The sequence below is a fragment of the Elgaria multicarinata genome, chromosome 7 (assembly GCF_023053635.1).
Source record: "Elgaria multicarinata webbii isolate HBS135686 ecotype San Diego chromosome 7, rElgMul1.1.pri, whole genome shotgun sequence".
Taxonomy (NCBI): domain Eukaryota; kingdom Metazoa; phylum Chordata; class Lepidosauria; order Squamata; family Anguidae; genus Elgaria; species Elgaria multicarinata.
The window spans coordinates 103,121,657-103,139,332 of NC_086177.1; the positions used below are offsets into that span (position 1 = coordinate 103,121,657).

At 48.4% G+C, this 17,676-nt stretch overlaps 2 protein-coding genes across 3 annotated transcripts in view; both read right to left on the reverse strand.

Annotated features, from left to right (window-relative positions):
* The window catches only part of KCNQ3 (potassium voltage-gated channel subfamily Q member 3), a 193,157-nt gene that overhangs the window by 92,058 nt on the left and 83,423 nt on the right, over positions 1 to 17,676 (reverse strand). The window lies entirely within an intron of this gene.
* LOC134401848 (uncharacterized) lies at positions 302 to 3,954 on the reverse strand. Of its 2 annotated transcripts, XM_063131149.1 has the most exons (5): positions 3,175 to 3,954; positions 2,389 to 3,048; positions 964 to 1,122; positions 623 to 700; positions 302 to 541 (listed from the first exon to the last, which is right to left on the reverse strand). In XM_063131149.1, exons 1-4 carry the CDS (start codon positions 3,754 to 3,756, stop codon positions 677 to 679), a joined length of 1,425 nt encoding a protein of 474 aa, XP_062987219.1. In that variant the 5' UTR covers positions 3,757 to 3,954; the 3' UTR covers positions 302 to 541; positions 623 to 676. The 2 variants fall into 2 exon arrangements, with proteins under 2 accessions (XP_062987219.1, XP_062987220.1); XM_063131150.1 differs by lacking the exons at positions 302 to 541; positions 623 to 700; positions 964 to 1,122 and adding an exon at positions 2,022 to 2,197 and having other exon boundaries at positions 2,233 to 3,048; positions 3,175 to 3,953.

Here is a 17,676-nt window from a genome sequence, read left to right on the forward strand (position 1 = left end):
GGGGCCTGAGACCAGGGCCAAGGCAGCCCCAGCAGCGGTGGGGGGGAATGGAAAGGCCAGGAGCAGGCACCTGGAGCCTGCAGCACCTCCCCCTGCAGTGCGTGGGGAACCACACAGCCCACCTGCCAAGCAGCAGCGCAGGGAGTGGCCGAAGCGTAATCCCAAGGAGCGCCAGCCCTACTCCCCATGAAGGGGGGAAGGTAGTATTGAGTGTGGGGTGGAGTGGGGTGGGGTGGCTCACCATTCCTCCTACTCCTGCCAGGGACCCTGGCCAAGCACTGCATAGAAGCGCACACACACCTTTAAGCAAAATATATTAGATTTATTTTTTTTTATAAACATTAGAAAATTTTTAATTTTTTATAACAACAACAAAGGAAAGCTTTATTTTAATGAAAACCATTATTTTCAAACACAGTAATAAAAAAATAAAAACGCCACAGTCAGGGGCCTTGCTGCTCGTGAGCATCCTGCCTGCAGGATGTCTTTATGGCCCGGACGTCCCGCTCCAGGCGGGTGACCCTCCGTTCCAAGGAGCGCACTGCGAAAGGAAAGATGGTATTAGTGATGTATGCTGCAGCACCCCCCCATGAGCACACCAAACACTAGAGTCACTACTTACTTGTTCTGCGCACCGCCCCCTCTAAGCGGCTGAAGGACCGCATGAGATCTGGCGTCACAGCCACAGCAGCTCCATCACCTGTCACAGAAAAGAAGGGGTGTTGAGGAGGTGAGGGATGGGAGTGGGGAGTGCACAACCAGAACTGTAGTGAGGGAGTGGGTGGGCAGGTGGAATGGTGCACAACCTGGCAGGGAGGAGGCCACATACGTGTTCATTTGGATGCCACTAGACTGATGTGCACCACTCCCTCTCCAATGAATGCAGCCTCTTCCCCAAGCCCCCAAACAGAAGGTGCGTGGAACCAGCACCAACCCCTGCTTGTGGTAGGGCTGTGGACTTACCAGGTGGTGCGGTGGGTGGGCTGCAGGGAGGTTGCTCTGGGGGGGCCGCCTCAGGAGGGGGGCCTCCCTCCCCACTGCCCTCCTCTGCTGGGTGCTCCTCCTCCTCAGCTGCAACAGGCTCCTCCTGGCACACAGCCCGGAGGCGGGCACGTTGAAGCCCTGTGAAGGTAATAGGCAGGTATGCATCAGTTAGTGGGCCAGGACATTCATTGCGCAATGAGATGCCACATTGGAACCCACATTACATGGGCATGGTAAGCAGTTCTAGGGGCCACTGCCTACATGGAACCAGGATGGGGGATGGGCTTTGCACCTGGCTGCCAACATGCATTATACATGGGCTGGGATGGAGAAATGACAAGTTGGCCAAGGCACTGGCATGAGGCTGAGTGCAACCACCACACAGAGGGGCAGGCAATGATTATAGCAGGTGGTGCAGGGCAGCTTCAGCATGGCTGCAGTGTTGGGGGATGGGGCACAGTGATACAAAGGGTACTTACTTGTTGGGCGGCGCTCCTCCCACGAGGGTCGCCCAGCCCGATCCCACAACTCGTGCAGGAGGGTGTAGAAGGGGGGCTGGGCTCTCCTAGGAGGGCTACCCCGGTAGCACTCCAGAGCCTCAAAGAAGGCCGCCTTTAGGCCTTTAAACTTGCTCCTGCACTGCTCAGCAGTGCGGGAGTAGCCCGCGATGGAGAGGCTCCTTGCAGCCCTCCTGAAAATATCAATAGTCTGGAGGCTGGAGCTCCTCATGAGGCGCTCCGACCTTCCAGACTGCAGGAGGAGCTCAAGGAGCATCTCCATCTCGGGCTCCTGCCAGTAGGCGACCCTCCGAGGCTCCATCTTGACCGGGGTAGGCCTGACGTACGCGCCCCCTGTTGACGTTTTTCGGAACTGCGTACATGCGCAAAGAAGCGGCCGATGCCAATAAGCACGGTTTGCCCTTCGGAGACATACGCTCCCCCTGTTGACGTTTTCCGAGATTGCGGACGTCCGCAAATAAGCGGACGATGGTGATAAGCACGGTTTGCCCTTCGGGCTACATTTAGGATGATTTCACGTTGCGCAGTTTGACTGGAGTTTATTATTATTACTAATTTATATAGCACCATCACTGTAGATGGTGCTGTACAGAGTAAACAGTAAATAACATGCATGTGGGCGTACATAGCATATATATTATTGCATACATGTGGGCGTACATAGCATATATATTATTGCATACATGTGGGCGTACCTAGCATATATATTATTGCATACATCTGGGCGTACATAGCCTAGAGTTGATTGCACACAAGTGGGCATACGGCTGTTACTCTGGGGTAAAGGACTGGAAGGACTGCACAGGGGAAGAAGCACAGTCCAATTTTATGAGGCAGGCTGTCAGCGGCGGTTAGCCCACAGGAACTCTCTGACAGCATCCCGCACCTTGTGCCCTTCCCGGGTGTGGCGATTGGCCTCATTGACGTAGGGCTCGCCCAGAGTAGCCAGCTCAACAGAATTGTGCTCCGCCGCCTCCACGAGCATGGCGTGCCCCTTGGTTTCGCAGATGTTGTGCAGGATGACGCAAGCACTGATGACCGAAGGGATGTTTTCTTCGGCCAGCTCCAGGCGCACGCCTATGCTCCGCCACCTCCCCTTGAGGCGGCCGAACGCCTGCTCCACCACAAGGCGTGCTCGCCTAAGACAGCGGTTGAAGTGGGCTTGCTGTGGAGTGAGTGCCCCACCATAGGGTTTCATCAACCACTCACGCAAAGGGTACGCGCCATCCGCAATAATGAGGGGTGGAATCTGCTGGCCGTGCAATCTGATTGTTGGATGGGTAGGCACGAAGACACCTGCATCCATCGTCTCACAGAGGCCTGAGTTGGCAAAGACATAGGCATCATGGTTCTTGCCGCTCCATCCTATTTCCACATTGATGAACCGCCCCTTGTGGTCGCAGGTCCCCTGCAGAATCATGGAGTACTCATCCTTCCTGTTTATGTATTCTGAGGCTTGGTGTATCGGAGATTGGAGAGGAATATGGCTGCCATCCACCGCGCCCACACAATGAGGGAACCCCAGCTCCCCAAAACCATGCATGATCTGTGGGGCAGAAAACACAAAGGGCATATTAGTGACAGCGCCATTGTTCCGAAGTTGCGGACCTCCGCAAAAGTGAGTGCCTGTTCCCAGCGCATTCCCCCACCCCATCCCCCATCCCCCACTCACCTCTGCCACGTTCCCAATCTTGACTGTACGAGATAGGAGGGTCACTTCCATGGCAAAGCACACCTCCAGGACTATTTGTGCCGCCGTAGAGCAGCCTACCCCGAACTGCTCTGCTGTGGTCCTGTAGACGCAAGGGGTAGCCAGCCTCCATAGGGTGATGGCTAGGCGTTTCTCCACTGGGATAGGTCTACGCATGACAGTCAACCTCCTGTCCAGATGCGGCCGCAACTCCTCCACGATTTCAAAAAAGGTGCCCCTGCTCATGCGGAAATGGCTCAGCCATTGCTCATCGTCCCACTCCTTCAGGACAAAGTTCTCCCACCAGTCCTTGCTCCTCGGCCGGACCCAGAAGCGGCGGCGTGTCTCGCGGACGTAGTCGCCATACGCGGCCAGCATGGCTAGCCTCGTTCGGCAGAGGGCGGCCCGCAGCTTGCTGCGGCGGAGTAGCCACCTCCCCAGTTGTTCCCGCAACTGCCGCCGCCTGGCAGCCACCTGTGCACGGAGGCGCTGATACTCCGACAGAAGCAAGATCAGCATGGCTATGGCCGCGCAAAGATCGTCACGGTCCTCGTCAGGGAGCATAGTTGCCCTCTCTTGGCTATCGTTTCCCGCACAGACGCGCACACACAGCCACCTCTGCTGCCCTGATATGCTGCATCCGGACAATGCGCTTCCGCTGGCGCAGCTGTTTCTGCCAGATGTGGGTTGGCTCCTTGGGATGGGGCACAGGGCACAGAGGCGGTCATCGCCGCCGACACCTCAGACGCATGATGGGAGATGTAGGCACAGAGTGGCCATGCAGACGATTGACCTCGGGTCATATGACACCCGCCACGACCCCCATCAGGAAGTGAGCGCATCAATGTTGACCCTCAACAGCACCAGCAGCACTTCAGCTGGCACTGGCACTGCCGCCGCTGCCGCCGCCAGGGCCGGCGGCGGCATCGCTGACGGCTGCGCAAGTTTGCGGTCTTTCGGACGTGCGCAAACCGTGCAGCGAGCGAAAAAAAAAGCCGCGGCAATCAGGCCGGTGTGGCTGCGCAACCGTTCTCGCGGCGGCAGCAGCACAACCGGCGCAAACTTCCGCCATAAATCGAAGGCAGGTGTGGATCATGAGGCGTCACGGCTGAACGGGAAAAGCCGCTTTCACCGCTCCTCAATGACGAAACACCCGGTAGGTCTAGCAACGCCCTTAATGTCTTAAACTCTCAAAGCAGTTCATAATACATAAATAATATAGCATAACATTGATATAAAAACAATGTAAGAACAATATAAATTGATTTATTAAAAACATTAGGGTGTATGAAGACAGAGCTTCACTGCTTTGGATACAACCTATTGCTGACCATCTTCATTCATTCATATATTTCTGTGACTCTATGGAAGTGTAGAACTCTGCCCAGCACAGATATTAACTCTGGTCACAATTGAAAGACCACCCCAACCAAAGTTTCTGACTATTGTTCCAAGGCAGCCCTACATAGAACTCATTATAGTAATGCAGACTGAAATTAAGGTTACATTCAAAAGGAATTTGTGATAAGGCATGGAGAGGGGTGGGTGAATCCACTATTCCATTTTTTAAAAAAAGAATCAGAAATTCCGCAGGGAGTGTCCAAGCCTTTGACCAGACCTAAGATCACATTCATTTTGCTTTTTTAAGACAAGTTCCTTGTAGGTTGCAATCCTAAACATGTCCAAGGGGCTGAATCCTGCAAGTGTTTAGCCATGACTAAACTGAAACATGCAATGGAATGTTCAGCCTGAGTCTATGCTCAAAACTCTTTTTATATTTAATGGCACTTGACCCCAGTGAAGTGTGTATGGGACTGCAACCTTCGTCCTGACTCAAGTTGTGACCAGTGGGCATCAGTGCCAAATAACTGGGACCTGCAACAAAATGTTGGCAGTGAAGGATAATCCCATTCAGGTTTTCCCACCAGCCAGCCATGCCCTTTCCCAGAACAATCCATTCTGTCCCTTCCTCTGCATCCCATTTTTGGTTTATTTTCCCCAACAGTCAGGCCACAGCTAGACCTAAGGTTTATCCTGGGATCATCCAGGGTTCACCCCTGCCTGAGCACTGGACTGGCCCAGGGTTACCCAGTGAGCTTCATGGCTGAGTAGGGACAAGAACCCGGGCCTCCAAAGTCCCAGTCCAACACTCTAACCATTACACCACATGGACTCCCACATGTTTGCCATTTGTATGTATTATAAATATATATGATAAACATTAGCATATATGATAAAAACGGGTAGGTCAGCCAGGTATGAAAGAGAAAACCCCTTTATCCTCGGTCAGCAAACCGGTGCTATGTGGTTCTATGAGCTAATTTCCTTGCCCAGATATAACCTGAAGTTATCCCAATTCAAAAGAGGGCAGAGTTCCCGCAGCTTTAACTGTTGTGATGAAGAGGGATTTTCACCAGGCGCTGCATGCATGCAAGTGACACCTGCTGAAATTCCCTTTTCTCTACAACTATTAAAGATACAGGAGCCCACTCCTCCTTTCCACATGGTCACCCTAGGAAAAAGAGATGTCTGCACGTCAGAAGCATTTCCCCCCTCAGCAATTAGGCTACCTCAAAAAGCATTTCCTTTCAAACCAGCCCAAGCTTATAATGTTTCCTCAGGTCTTTCTGCAAGCCGGCCCAGGCATCAGCCAAGAAGAGCAGCCGCTTCCAGAGAGAAATGATTCACTGTTCTATAATGACTTGGCATTTTATCCATTTTCAGATTTATGTGGTAGACAGAACTAAAGTGTCAGCCATGTTCCCATAAAACCTCGACTTTATTTCCAACTGGACTCTCCTACCCATTCCACCCCTGATGCCAATCTTCAGGTCAGTGTGTTATTTGGAGGCCTTGGTTTGAGCCATGGGAAGGGGAAACAGGTGCGGTACGGATGAGCAAAAATAGTCTGCCAGCCATGGCCCCATTTGCAAGTGGAAAACGGGATGGGGGGGAGGGATTTTTTTAGAGGTGTAAAAGTTTCTGAAAGTTGGTAACGGAGGTGCTTATCATTGGTGGTGGCAACTTTTAAAGTTCCTAAGAAGGTTCCTTTCCTCCCTTTTTGCGGCCACTGACACAGCCAGCAGCAGTAGCACTAACAGCGCTCTTTCACACACGTACCCTGAATGACACCACATTGTGATGTAACATTGTTCCATGGTGTATTCTGAGTAAGATCACAGAATCATAGAATAGCAGAGTTGGAAGGGGCCTACAAGGCCATCAAGTCCAACCCCTTGCTCAATGCAGGAATCCACCCTAAAGCATACATGACAGATGGTTGTCCAGCTGCCTCTTGAAGGCCTCTAGTGTGGGAGAGCCCACAACCTCCCTAGGGAAATGGTTCCATTGTTGTACTGCTCTAACAGTCAGGAAGTTTTTCCTGATGTCCAGATGGAATCTGGCTTCCTTTAACTTGAGCCCGTTATTCCGTGTCCTGCACTCTGGGAGGATCGAGAAGAGATCCTGGCCCTCTTCTGTGTGACAACCTTTTAAGTATTTGAAGAGTGCTCTCATGTCTCCCCTCAATCTTCTCTTCTCCAGGCTAAACATGCCCAGTTCTTTCAATCTCTCTTCATAGGACTTTGTTTCCAGACCCCTGATCATCCTGGTTGCCCTCCTCTGAACACGCTTATGAATCATCCAAAAAGAGGACAAAGATTTGCATAAAATGTGGATATGTTAATGTGTACGGATGGATGCAAATTGATAGATTATTACTATAATTTTAAATAGACATACAATACATCTTGTCATAGTGGAGAAGTCTGTGACCGGGTGACCTGTGGGCCTCCTCAGTCTGCTGTCCAGATGGATGTGCAACTTTAAGACCCCTTCGAATTTTCCCTTCTGGTGGTTCTTTATCTTTAAATCGGACCTGGACTGGACTGCCCTTCAAATACAGCAGGAGAGCTCTGGGCTCCAGGAGCCAATTTCAATCTCTGGGATGCCCCCACCCACCCCAATGGCTGCACCGCTGCTACAGCAAATGTGGAAGGTAGTGAGCATGGTGTGGCAGTACTTAAGACCACGGTATGCCACATGCAGACTGCAATCTGCGTATTACCCACCTCTGAAATGCAAGATTCCTTCAAAGTAGAGGGCAGTCCTTTGGCAGCCCTTCAGATAAAGCCAAGGTATAACAGCAGCAGCAGCAGCAGCAGCAGCAACAACAGCCATAAGCTGACTTTTAACAAAATTAGCAGCAGCGACAATTGCATAGCAGCAGTAAGCGAAGTGATGCTGTCATCTGCTGTGCAACTTCCCATTTTCTCCTGCACCAACATATGCAAGGGTTAGCACTGGAATAAGGAGCTATATAGCAGGATTGGCCCGAGAAAGCTTGCTAGCTGAGGTGAAAGAAAAAAGGTACACCACCCCACAAACACACTGCAGTCAAGGTGCATAGTGTCAGGATTGGCCCTACCTCCCTGGCGTGTATCCTGAATCAGTTTCAGAGACAGAAGAAGAAGACCAGCCAAGACAGGAAGCCAGGGAGGAAATTCCCCAAGACTCTCCAGGTGTCAAGGAGGAATGTTCCCAGGAGCTTATCAAACAGGAGGCCCAGCCTCAGAGATCATCCTCCCTACCCCTGGGAACTCAGTCTTTGTCAGGGAGGGAGGGAGCATTGGAATTAAAAAATCCCAAAGTCTGCCGCAAAGTCAAGTGGGTGGAGTTGAGAGGAGGTGGGAGGTGGTCCACTAAGCTAGCTACTTGCAAGAGGATACAGCTTGAAGATCCTCCATGAAGGAGGAGATTGGTAAAGACCTGTCAGGCACGACAGAAAACTGTCCATTTAGTTGATAGGCGGCTGCCTCGCTTTGTTAGGTTAATTAAGCTTAGAGGATGGCTCCTAGCATTCACACTCGCTTCAGGTGTAAAGAGGTGAATAAAGCTATTTACTGAATAAAGCTTTTGGGGTTTGCACAGCAGGCCTCTTTATTGTCACACGTCTTGGCAGGAGGGCTTGGAATCATGACACATAGTGCCCAAGACTGGCCAAGTTCTTTCGGCACTTGAGGGGGGAAAACGCAGAAGTGCTTCTCGATGATGATGATGATGATGATACAATAACTAACACACTTGCTGCCCTTTCATGACACCGAACCTTGGCTGCTTCACTCTGCCTAATGGGAAGGGTGGCCCTAGCTCAGCACATTTTACAGTTTCCTGTTAAAAATGGAGGTGGTTCTGCTAACACCCTGGTCCTCTTGTTGTTTTGGCCTACAACTCCCATCAGCCCTATACAACATAATAGAGTGTAAGGGATTATGGGAGTCATAGGCCAAACATAGGCCAAGCATCTGGGCATCTAAGTAGCCCATCCCTGACTTAGGGCCTTGCTAGTAGAACACGTAAGACGCGACAGGGCCGAGGGAGGCCCCGTCGCGTCCTCCATTTTTCTTCCCTTAAAGGGCCATGTGCGCAGGAGCGCACCTCCGGAAAAGGTAGTTTTTTAAAAAATAATAATAAAGGCTTCCCCGCTCCCCCTGCCCCTGATTTCCCCACACACACAATGCCTGATGCCCCCCTTCCCGCTCACTCGCCCATCCTCCCCCCGCTCGCCATGCCCTGTCCCCCATCCCCGCTCGCCATGCCCGTCCCCGTTCTTCTCCCCCCCATCTCTCCTGCCAGGTCTGCTCTTTCCACCAGCCCCCATCTCCCCCCCCCCCCGTGATTTTCCCCCCCCAGCCCGATGGGCACAGCACTCCTATGGAATGCTGTGCCCAGTGTGTGGCTTCTCCCGGCTACTTGCGAGTAAGTGAGCAGCCGGGAAAAGCCACAGAAGTCGCTAGACTTTCCGCAGCCCGGGGCTGCGGAAAAGCCAGGCCTTAAGCGGATCCGCTTATCCTGGGTTAAGGGAGGACTTAGCCCAGCCTGACCCCAGGATCCCCTGTGCGTCATCTGGATGCACAGCAGGGAGACCGGGCCTCACACCGGGCTAAGTCCTCATCTAGCAGCAGCTTTAGTAACATCTAACAAGGATGAACCATTATATGTGAGGTTACAATGAGGGATTTGATCTGCAAGGACAGTTTCACACATCCTGTTAACTGCTTGATGTTATAGACATGAGAGACAAGCATCTACTTAAATACTTAATACTTAAATTATTGGTATGGTGCCTTTCCATTTCCAATACATTTCTCCAGGCAGTGTACGCACCCACCATGGAAATGGAACAAACACCACCAACATGTGATGGGGACAAATTAAGAGTTAAGGGTGCAATCCTAGGCCATGGCTAGACCAGGTCTATATCCTGGGATTGTCCTGGGATCATCCCTGTGCATCCAAGTGATACACTGGGGATCCTGGGAGCAGGCAGGCATGACCCCTCCATTTGCCTGGGATAATCCTTAGGTCTAGCTAAGGCCCTATACACATTTACCTGGGATTAAGCCCCAATGGACATAGTAGCGCTTGCTTTTGAGGAAACTTGAAAAGAACGGTGTTGTAAAAGAACAAGCACTTTACCAGAATGAAAGAATGGGCAAAAAGTAGGTCACCAAAAATGCATTAAGAGGAGGACCCCAGCAGTCGATTAACAGTGCTCCGCTCTCATAATAATCAACTTGCTTGATAAAAATCTATAAGGAAAGACAATGAGCCAATGCTGGACAGAAAATGACTTTGAATGCCTTTCGGAAAATCATTTACCAGGTTACTATGTAGATCAACGCGAGAGGTTCCATTTTCACAAGCGCAGCAAAATGCATCATTACAGCCAAAGCTGACCTATTTCAGTCAATAATCCATTAATGTACAAGAGAAACCGCAATGAATGTATGACTCTTTATCAGAGGGTTTTTCCCCCTCCCTCCCCCTAGTGCCTGCTATGGGATTATTAAATTTCTTGAGAAGTCAAACAAATCCAGACGAAGAAAGTGGTTACCACAACCGAGGACATCCAAAGGTCATAGACCTCTCAATGGAATGCAACTGGGTGCCAAGAAGGAACTTGGTTAAGTTCCATGGGGGTGGGGGGGGACTACCCTCCCGATGTGTTGGGAGTCTAATTCCCATCATCCCCACCCAGTTCCTTTTGTGCCACTATCATTTCTAGGCAAAGAGTTCTTGCAAGTTTTTGAAGTTCTAGAAAAAAACTCCACAAAAACATGTAAAGCAGAGACATACATATTCCCTACACCATAGCCAGCAGTGGTGTTCTCGTACCACCTTCAACTTTGACAAAAACAGCCTATTGTCTATCTCCAGACTGAATCCCAGCCAAACACAGCCAAGGCCCTTTCCATCTTAATTTCAAAATCCAGCCTACTTCTATTATTAAAGTGAAGGACATAGGTGTGCACAGCACATTTCATTAGGGTGTGCACCCAGGGAATTTTATTTATTTAGTTATTTATTTAAGGGTTATGAAGTTGTGAACCATCCAGAGAGCTTCGGCTATTGGGCGGTATAGAAATGAAATAAATAAATAAAAATGGGCATTTGGGAAGTGGCTTCCTATTCTTCTTGAGTGGACAATTGTCTTGCTTAGTTTGCATAGTTTTGCTTAGGGGGATGTTTCCAAGAGGTTAGACTCTCTTCAGGTAGAAGAGACATTTGTTGCTTAATAAAAGCTTTGTAGATTACTTAGCAAGCCTCATCATTTGCCTCCCATCAAAAGCAGGAGTATTCTGAGAAACATGACAAGCATTCTCTGAGCGGCAGTGGTTCTTCTGCATGGCGGCGGAGCAACTGGAGGGCAGCTGGACGACTGTTCCTGCTGTGTCTGGATCCTTCTATGGAACCCTATGCAATGGCCCCCTCAATTTTGCACTTATTGCTTGAGAAATTAGGGTGTGCCTGGGCACACCCAGCACACCCCTTGCGCACACCTATGGGGAAGAAGCAGAACTCACTCAGGTGAAGAATGAATGGATTTTGAGGACAGACAGGGCAAGGCTTAATATGACAGTATACTGCCAAGTAATGCTTTTTTATTTATGGTGTGCCCCCATCTTGCATTGTAATGTTGTTGTTTAAAATGCTTGGACTGTAAAATTTATATTTAGCTGATTAAAAAATATCAATTACTAGATGCTGGTCATAGAATAGCAGGAATCAAATTTCGCTCTCTATTTATTTGGAGATTTATAGAACCATTCTTCATCAAAAGGTAACAGGGCAGTGAACAATAAAAGCAATCACAAAACTGTCAAATCATAAGACAGTCCAAAACCATAAACCAGACTGACCAGCTCAAACTGTCCAGGTGAACAGAAATGTTTTGATCTGGTGCAGAAATGACGGCAAATTTGGCATCAGGTGTACTTTAATGGGGAGGGTGTTCCACAAAAGGGAGGTCTTCTTCATTAGTTGTCATACGACTAGAAGGGAATTTGAGAAGAGCTTCCTCTGAAGATCTGAAGACCTGGCCAGGCTGACACAGGGAGAAGCATTCCTTCAGATATTTCAGTCCCCAAGCCGTCCCAAACGCCAACACCTTGAACTGGGCCCAGAAACAAATAGGCAACCAGCTCCCTTAAGACTGATGTAATATGATCTCATCTGGCTGCATCCATTCACATACTATTAGCCACATTCCACACGAGTTGAAGCTTCTGGATCATCTACAAGGTCAGCCTCACATACAAGGTGTTACAGTAATCCAACAGGGGGGTTACCAGAAGATGGAGCAGTGTAGCTGGATTTCCCTATCAAGAACTAGTCATCACCAACAAACCTGACTAAGCCATCAAAAGGCACTCTGAGCCACCGAGACCACTTTGGCCACCAGAGACAAAGATGGATGAATGAGAACCCCAAACTATACATGTTCTCTTTTGAAGAGAATGCAACCCTATCTAAAACAGGCTGTGCATTCAAATCTTGGACAGAAAACTATCTATCTACAGAGCACCCATCTTGTTGGGATTTGACTTGAGAATATAAGAAGAGCCCTGCTGGATCAGACCAAGGGTCCATCTAGTCCAGCATTCTGTTCACACAGTGATGAACCAGCTGTCAACCAGGGACCCAGAAGCAGGACATGGTGCAACAACACCTTCCCACCCATGTGCCCCAGCTTAATGCCTCTGATACTGGAGGTAGCACATAACCATCAGGATTACTAGCCATTGATAGCCTTCTCCTCCAGGAATTTATCCACCCCCCTTTTAAAGCCATCCAAATTGATGGTCATCACTACATCTTCTGGTAGCGAATTCCATAGCCTAACTAAGCGCTATTGGCTTTCATCCAGCCCATCACCAAGTCCAGAAGACAGAGTTTCAGCAAATAATCGGACTTTGTTCAATAAATCTTAAGCCCATGATCACCCTATCACAGAACAAACCATTGAAATGATAGAGAATTGCTTTAAAGCATTTGCCTAATGTGCTTATTAGAAGCTAGTCAAACAGTGATGCTCCAGGCATGCAAATGAGTTGGAGAGCTTGGGAGGCAAGGCAATTCGTTGGACTGGTACTGATCTCACAGTAACTAGGGATGTGTAAAACCTGACACTTTCTTGCTATTGGCATTTCCACCTTCCCACAGGCTACCATAACAAGCCTGGGATACTTCAACACACAAGCCAGATATGCCATTGACACAAAACAGGTCCAAATCTGGATGCCACATTGCATGCACATTCTCTGCAACCACACATCTTGTTCCCCGCTCAGAAGCAGAGACAACAGCAGTCCTGATGTGAATCTGAGTTGCTCGTCGTGTGCAACGTTGGCTTCTTTGCACATCACGCTCCCCATTAAAAAGGACAGCAGCGTTCATGAATCTAGAAATGAATCACAGTTGCACATTGCACGTGCAGTTTCACCGCGACCGTTTGTGCTCTCCTGGTTCTTTCCAGACGTAGAACCCTAAAGCACAATGCAGATCTTTGGTGTGCATCTATTCACAACTGAGCAACGTGGCACTTCTTCCCACAGCTCTCTCGCACTGCATACTTCTCACATTGGTAATCGAAATATGCTAATGCACCTGATGAAGTAGGCGGTGGCCTATAAAAGCTCCTGCCTCGATCAATGCGTTAGTCTCAAAGGTGGAATGGGACAATTTGTTCATTTACTGTCCTCGTTAGCATCTCAGCAACAGTGAACCCTCACACTGAAGGTCTCTTACATATTGCATGGGGATACACCAGTCAACCACGATTGGCAATGCTCATTTCCAGGGAACTCTGGATGATGCTTTGCCCCAATCACTATGGCCACAGCTAGACCTAAGGTTTATCCTGGGATCATCCGGGGTTCGCCCCTGCCTGTGCACTGGATCCCCTGTGTGTCACCTAGATGAACAGGTTTGACCCCTGGACAATCCAGGGATAAACCTTAGGTCTAGCTATGGCCTCAGATACAGGCTATGAGGCAAACAGAGAAGGAAGGAGGGAGGGAAGGAAGGACGGGTCGGTGCCTGTTAGATGTTTTGGACTACAATTCCCATGGTCCCCAGCCAACGGTCCCCAGCCAACCTTCCCCAGCCCAGAGCCCTCCAGGTATCTAATCTACCTCTGCTCTAGCCCTTACAGATTCCGGGAACTGAGACAAAACATTTTCCAGCATTATTCTGTGCAATTCCTTTTGTGAGAAACAAGCCTGCTACCCCGTTTAGCCAATGGGTGGAAGTCACAGCTATGTCTGACATTTCTGTAGCATTGCAAGGGAAAGACATAAGGGGAGGGTGATCGCTTGTGTGCAGAAAGGACTACCTGGTTCATTTTGGACCCGTTTTGTTTGATCTGCCCTATTGGAGCAGCGATTACTGCCCAAGGAAAAGAATTAAGGAATTCAAAATGGTAGCGCAGCTGTGATTGGGCAATAACATATGCAGCCAAAAATAACAGGTAGCAGCAATAACAGAGGTTCATGTTCTTTCTAGATCGGGTCTTATTTCATGCACGCACACACACACACACACACACACACTTAATTTCTTCTATTTCCACTGTTGGAATATATGAAGAGTCATGACGGATCAGACCAAGGGTCCACCTAGTCCAGCACTCTGTTCACACTGGGGCCAACCAACTGCCCACAGGAAAGCCAAAAGCAGGACATGAGTGCAACAGCACCCTCCCATCCATGTTCCCCAGCAACTGGTGTTCATAGGCATACTGCCTCTGATACTGGAGGTAGCACATAGCCATCAGGACTAATAGCCACTGATAGGCTTCTCTTCCAGGAATTTATCCAACTCCCTTTTAAAGCCGTCCAAATTGGTGGCCACCTCTATACCTTTCTGTAACGAATTCCATGGTTTAACCATGCTGCTCTGATTGTGGGCACTGTTGCTTACATAGCGAAAACGACACTCACAGCCTGAACGGCGGACCTAGAGGGAATTAAGTAGGTGTGCGTGTGTGTATGTATGTAGAGGGAAAACACAGTAAATAGTACGACATGAAATGCAAGAGATACAGCCGGTAACATTTTATGCAACGCTCAAATATAGTAGTAGTCATCATCTAGTATTATTACACCCCATAGCCAAAGCTCTCTGGGTGGTTTACAAATATAAAACAATGTAAAACCTGAAGCTCATTCATAGCAAACGTGTTTGATAACTTCTTAGTTGCTTGCTCGCGCTCCATGAGTCAGATCTGTCTGGCAACTTTAATGGCAACAAGAATCTGTCACCTAAGGTGGCCATTTCCCCTTTCTTCTGTAGATAAACCAGTTTATTTTCTTAATATTATTCTTAATATTATGGAAAGGAAACTAAAGGAAAGGAAACGAAAGAGCATTCTCATTGGGCGTGTTCAGACAACACACTAAGCCATGGTTAGGTCACTAACTCTTTTGCAGCAAATGGTTAGTGAATGTATTTAAACCATGTTTATGTAGCTACCATGGTTAAGAATGGTTCATGGTGCGACATGCTAAGTCGTGGTTCACGTGACACATTAAGCCATAATGTTTAACTCAAAATGCTTAAGAGAGCTCCGGCTATTGGGCGGTGTAGACACGTAATAAATAAATAAATAAATAAATAAATAAATAAATAAATAACCTAGGGTGACCCTATGAAAAGGAGGACAGGGCTCCTGTATCTTTAACAGTTGTATTGAAAAGGGAATTTCAGCAGGTGTCATTTGTATATATGGAGAACCTGGTGAAATTCCCTCTCCATCACAACAGTTAAAGCTGCAGGTGTCCTGCCCTCTTTTAAATCTGGTCACTCTAGTATAGCCCCTGCAGCTTTAACTGTTGTGATGAAGAGGACGTTTCACCAGGTTCTGCATGCATACAAATGACACCTGCTGAAATTCCCTTTTCTATGCAACTGTTAAAGATACAGGAGCCCCATCCTCCTTTTCATATGGTCACCCTACTTAACCACCATGGCTTAGCGTGTCAGCTGAACAGGGTCACTGAGGCATTAAATGTTTCTGTGTGAGTAAACTGGTCCTCTCTGGGAAAGTGGGTGTGAATACTTAGTTTAGTTTGCAACCCTATGCTTGTTAAGACGGGGTGGGGGGGGAATCCTATGACTCCTAGCTGGCTGGGGAATGCTAGTGGCTGTAGGAGCTTTTTTCTGTCTAAACATGCATAAGATTGTGTTCTAAAGCACTTTATGCCATCCAGAGCTTTGTGGTTGAATTAGGGTAGCAGTAATAACCACAAATAAAAGCCAATGATTCATCACCATTGCCAAGGAACTACAGAAAAATCACATTCCAGCATATGCTATAAGTGGCTGTTTAAGAGAGAGAAAGAGATAATGTTTTGTGACTTTTAAAAATAGAAAAGTTAGGGAGGCCTCTCTTTGAACTGAATCTCAGCCACTGGCTATGTTCCAAGCTGTAATAATAATGTTTTCGGTCAATCCCAGGACGGGGGAGGGAGGGGGGATGAGAAAAACGAATCTGCATTTGTTCAGCCACAAAGACCCTGTAAGGCCCATCCCATACTTGGTTGCTCTTCATTGTTCATAGCAACTTGGTTTGCTGCTGCAGACAAAGGTGAATGGATACAGGTTAAATGACCTGATGAGAGTTGAGTGAAAGAGGAGAGGTACTTGTTGAATGAGATAGAATTTCTCCCCTCCCTGCTAAGAGACCTGATTAAAATGATGATAGATAGGACCAAGCACAACATACGTAGAAGGCATTGCACTGATTCAAATTAACTTGAGGCAGATGCAAAACCAGAGCAAAAATACATGATTCCAATCCTCCAAGGATTGTGGGATTTTAAGCTGAGAAGGGGGGAGGGATGGGTGCTTTATCCTTTCCCCACCTCCACCCCACCGCTTCTGTCTTTGGAGTCATCCCTTCAATGCACAGGGTTGTTAACATCTGCCTGGAACTCTGCATGGGAAAAGCAGGTGGCGGGGGGGGGGATTTGGATGTGCAGAAACGGCGGGAGGAAGGGTTATGCACCATCTCCCCATGCCATTTCTCAGCCTCCCATCAACACCTCCCAAAACGGCTTTACTGGAGAGAAATATGGGGCTGCCAGGGTTTAGTTATAGGCATGTGTGTGTGATGTATTGTTTGGCAATACATGGAGCGGGGAGGGCAGGTTTCCTTTGGAAAAGAGAATGCAGCAGAGTTGTGGTTCCTTGGTAATCATTTGATTATATGTTTGTACGAACTGAGAAGGTGCCACAAGTTAGCAAAAGCAAGCACACATGCAGGGAGGCAGGCAGGCAGGGCTGCTCTCAAAGCAACATTGGACCAGTACCCCAAGTCCAAAAGCACCTTCCCAGTGTGTGCACCAGTTGCTGGGGAAAATGAGTGGGAGGGTGCTGTTGCACCATGTTCTGATTTGTTGCTCCCTGGTCGACAGCTAGTTGGCCACCGTGTGAACAGAGTGCTGGACTAGATGGACCCTTGGTCTGATCCAGCAGGGCTCTTCTGATGTTCAGCTCTCCCCATGCAACCTTCCCCACCCACAAGATTGGGACACCAATTGAAGATTAAATCCTATGCACACTTGGGAGTACATTGAACAATGGGACTTATTTCTGAGCAAAGTGCCATCTCTCATGGCTGGTAGGTATGACTCATGCATATGTATCAGTGGTTTTGGACAAGGAACAGCCAAATTTCCCATTGGAGTCAATTGTCCCCCATCAATGACAAGGTTATGCCAAATCTCGAGTGAGTGACATCTTTCCCCATTGTTCAACACAACTGCATGAGTTGCACCCACCTTAAGCACTGTTTTCCACTGTTTTCAGTGAGCTATTAATCTATGTGCACACCACATCAAAGGTGATTTGCCCCTTCATCCATGACCTAGATACCGGGAAGGACTTGGCAGGGAGAGGCTGTCACTCCTGTGATGCATGAGTCCCAACTTTCTCAATCCATCTTCCCAAGATGTTTATTCAATAGTTCCACTGTTTGAATTCATCTTGTCAGATGTAATACCCCCAAATTGGATTAGAACGTTTTGAGTCGGAACTCGGATATGGATTGTTATGCTTTTGCACAAACCTAATCGCATCCTGTTACACTAGCAAATCTGATATATTTTTTTTAAAAAAGTAAAATATCAGGTGAAGGAAAAA

What these genes read in the sequence shown, in the direction of transcription:
- LOC134401848 (XM_063131149.1), bottom strand. Translation starts at nt 3,756, where the DNA reads ATGCTCCCTGACGAGGACCGTGACGATCTTTGCGCGGCCATAGCCATG. An exon ending in ACACCCGGGAAGGGCACAAG is followed by an intron (nt 1,123 to 2,388) that starts GTGCGGGATGCT and finishes TTACCTTCACAG; the next exon opens with GGCTTCAACGTGCCCGCCTC. An exon ending in CCCACCCACCGCACCACCTG is followed by an intron (nt 701 to 963) that starts GTAAGTCCACAG and finishes TTTCTGTGACAG; the next exon opens with GTGATGGAGCTGCTGTGGCT.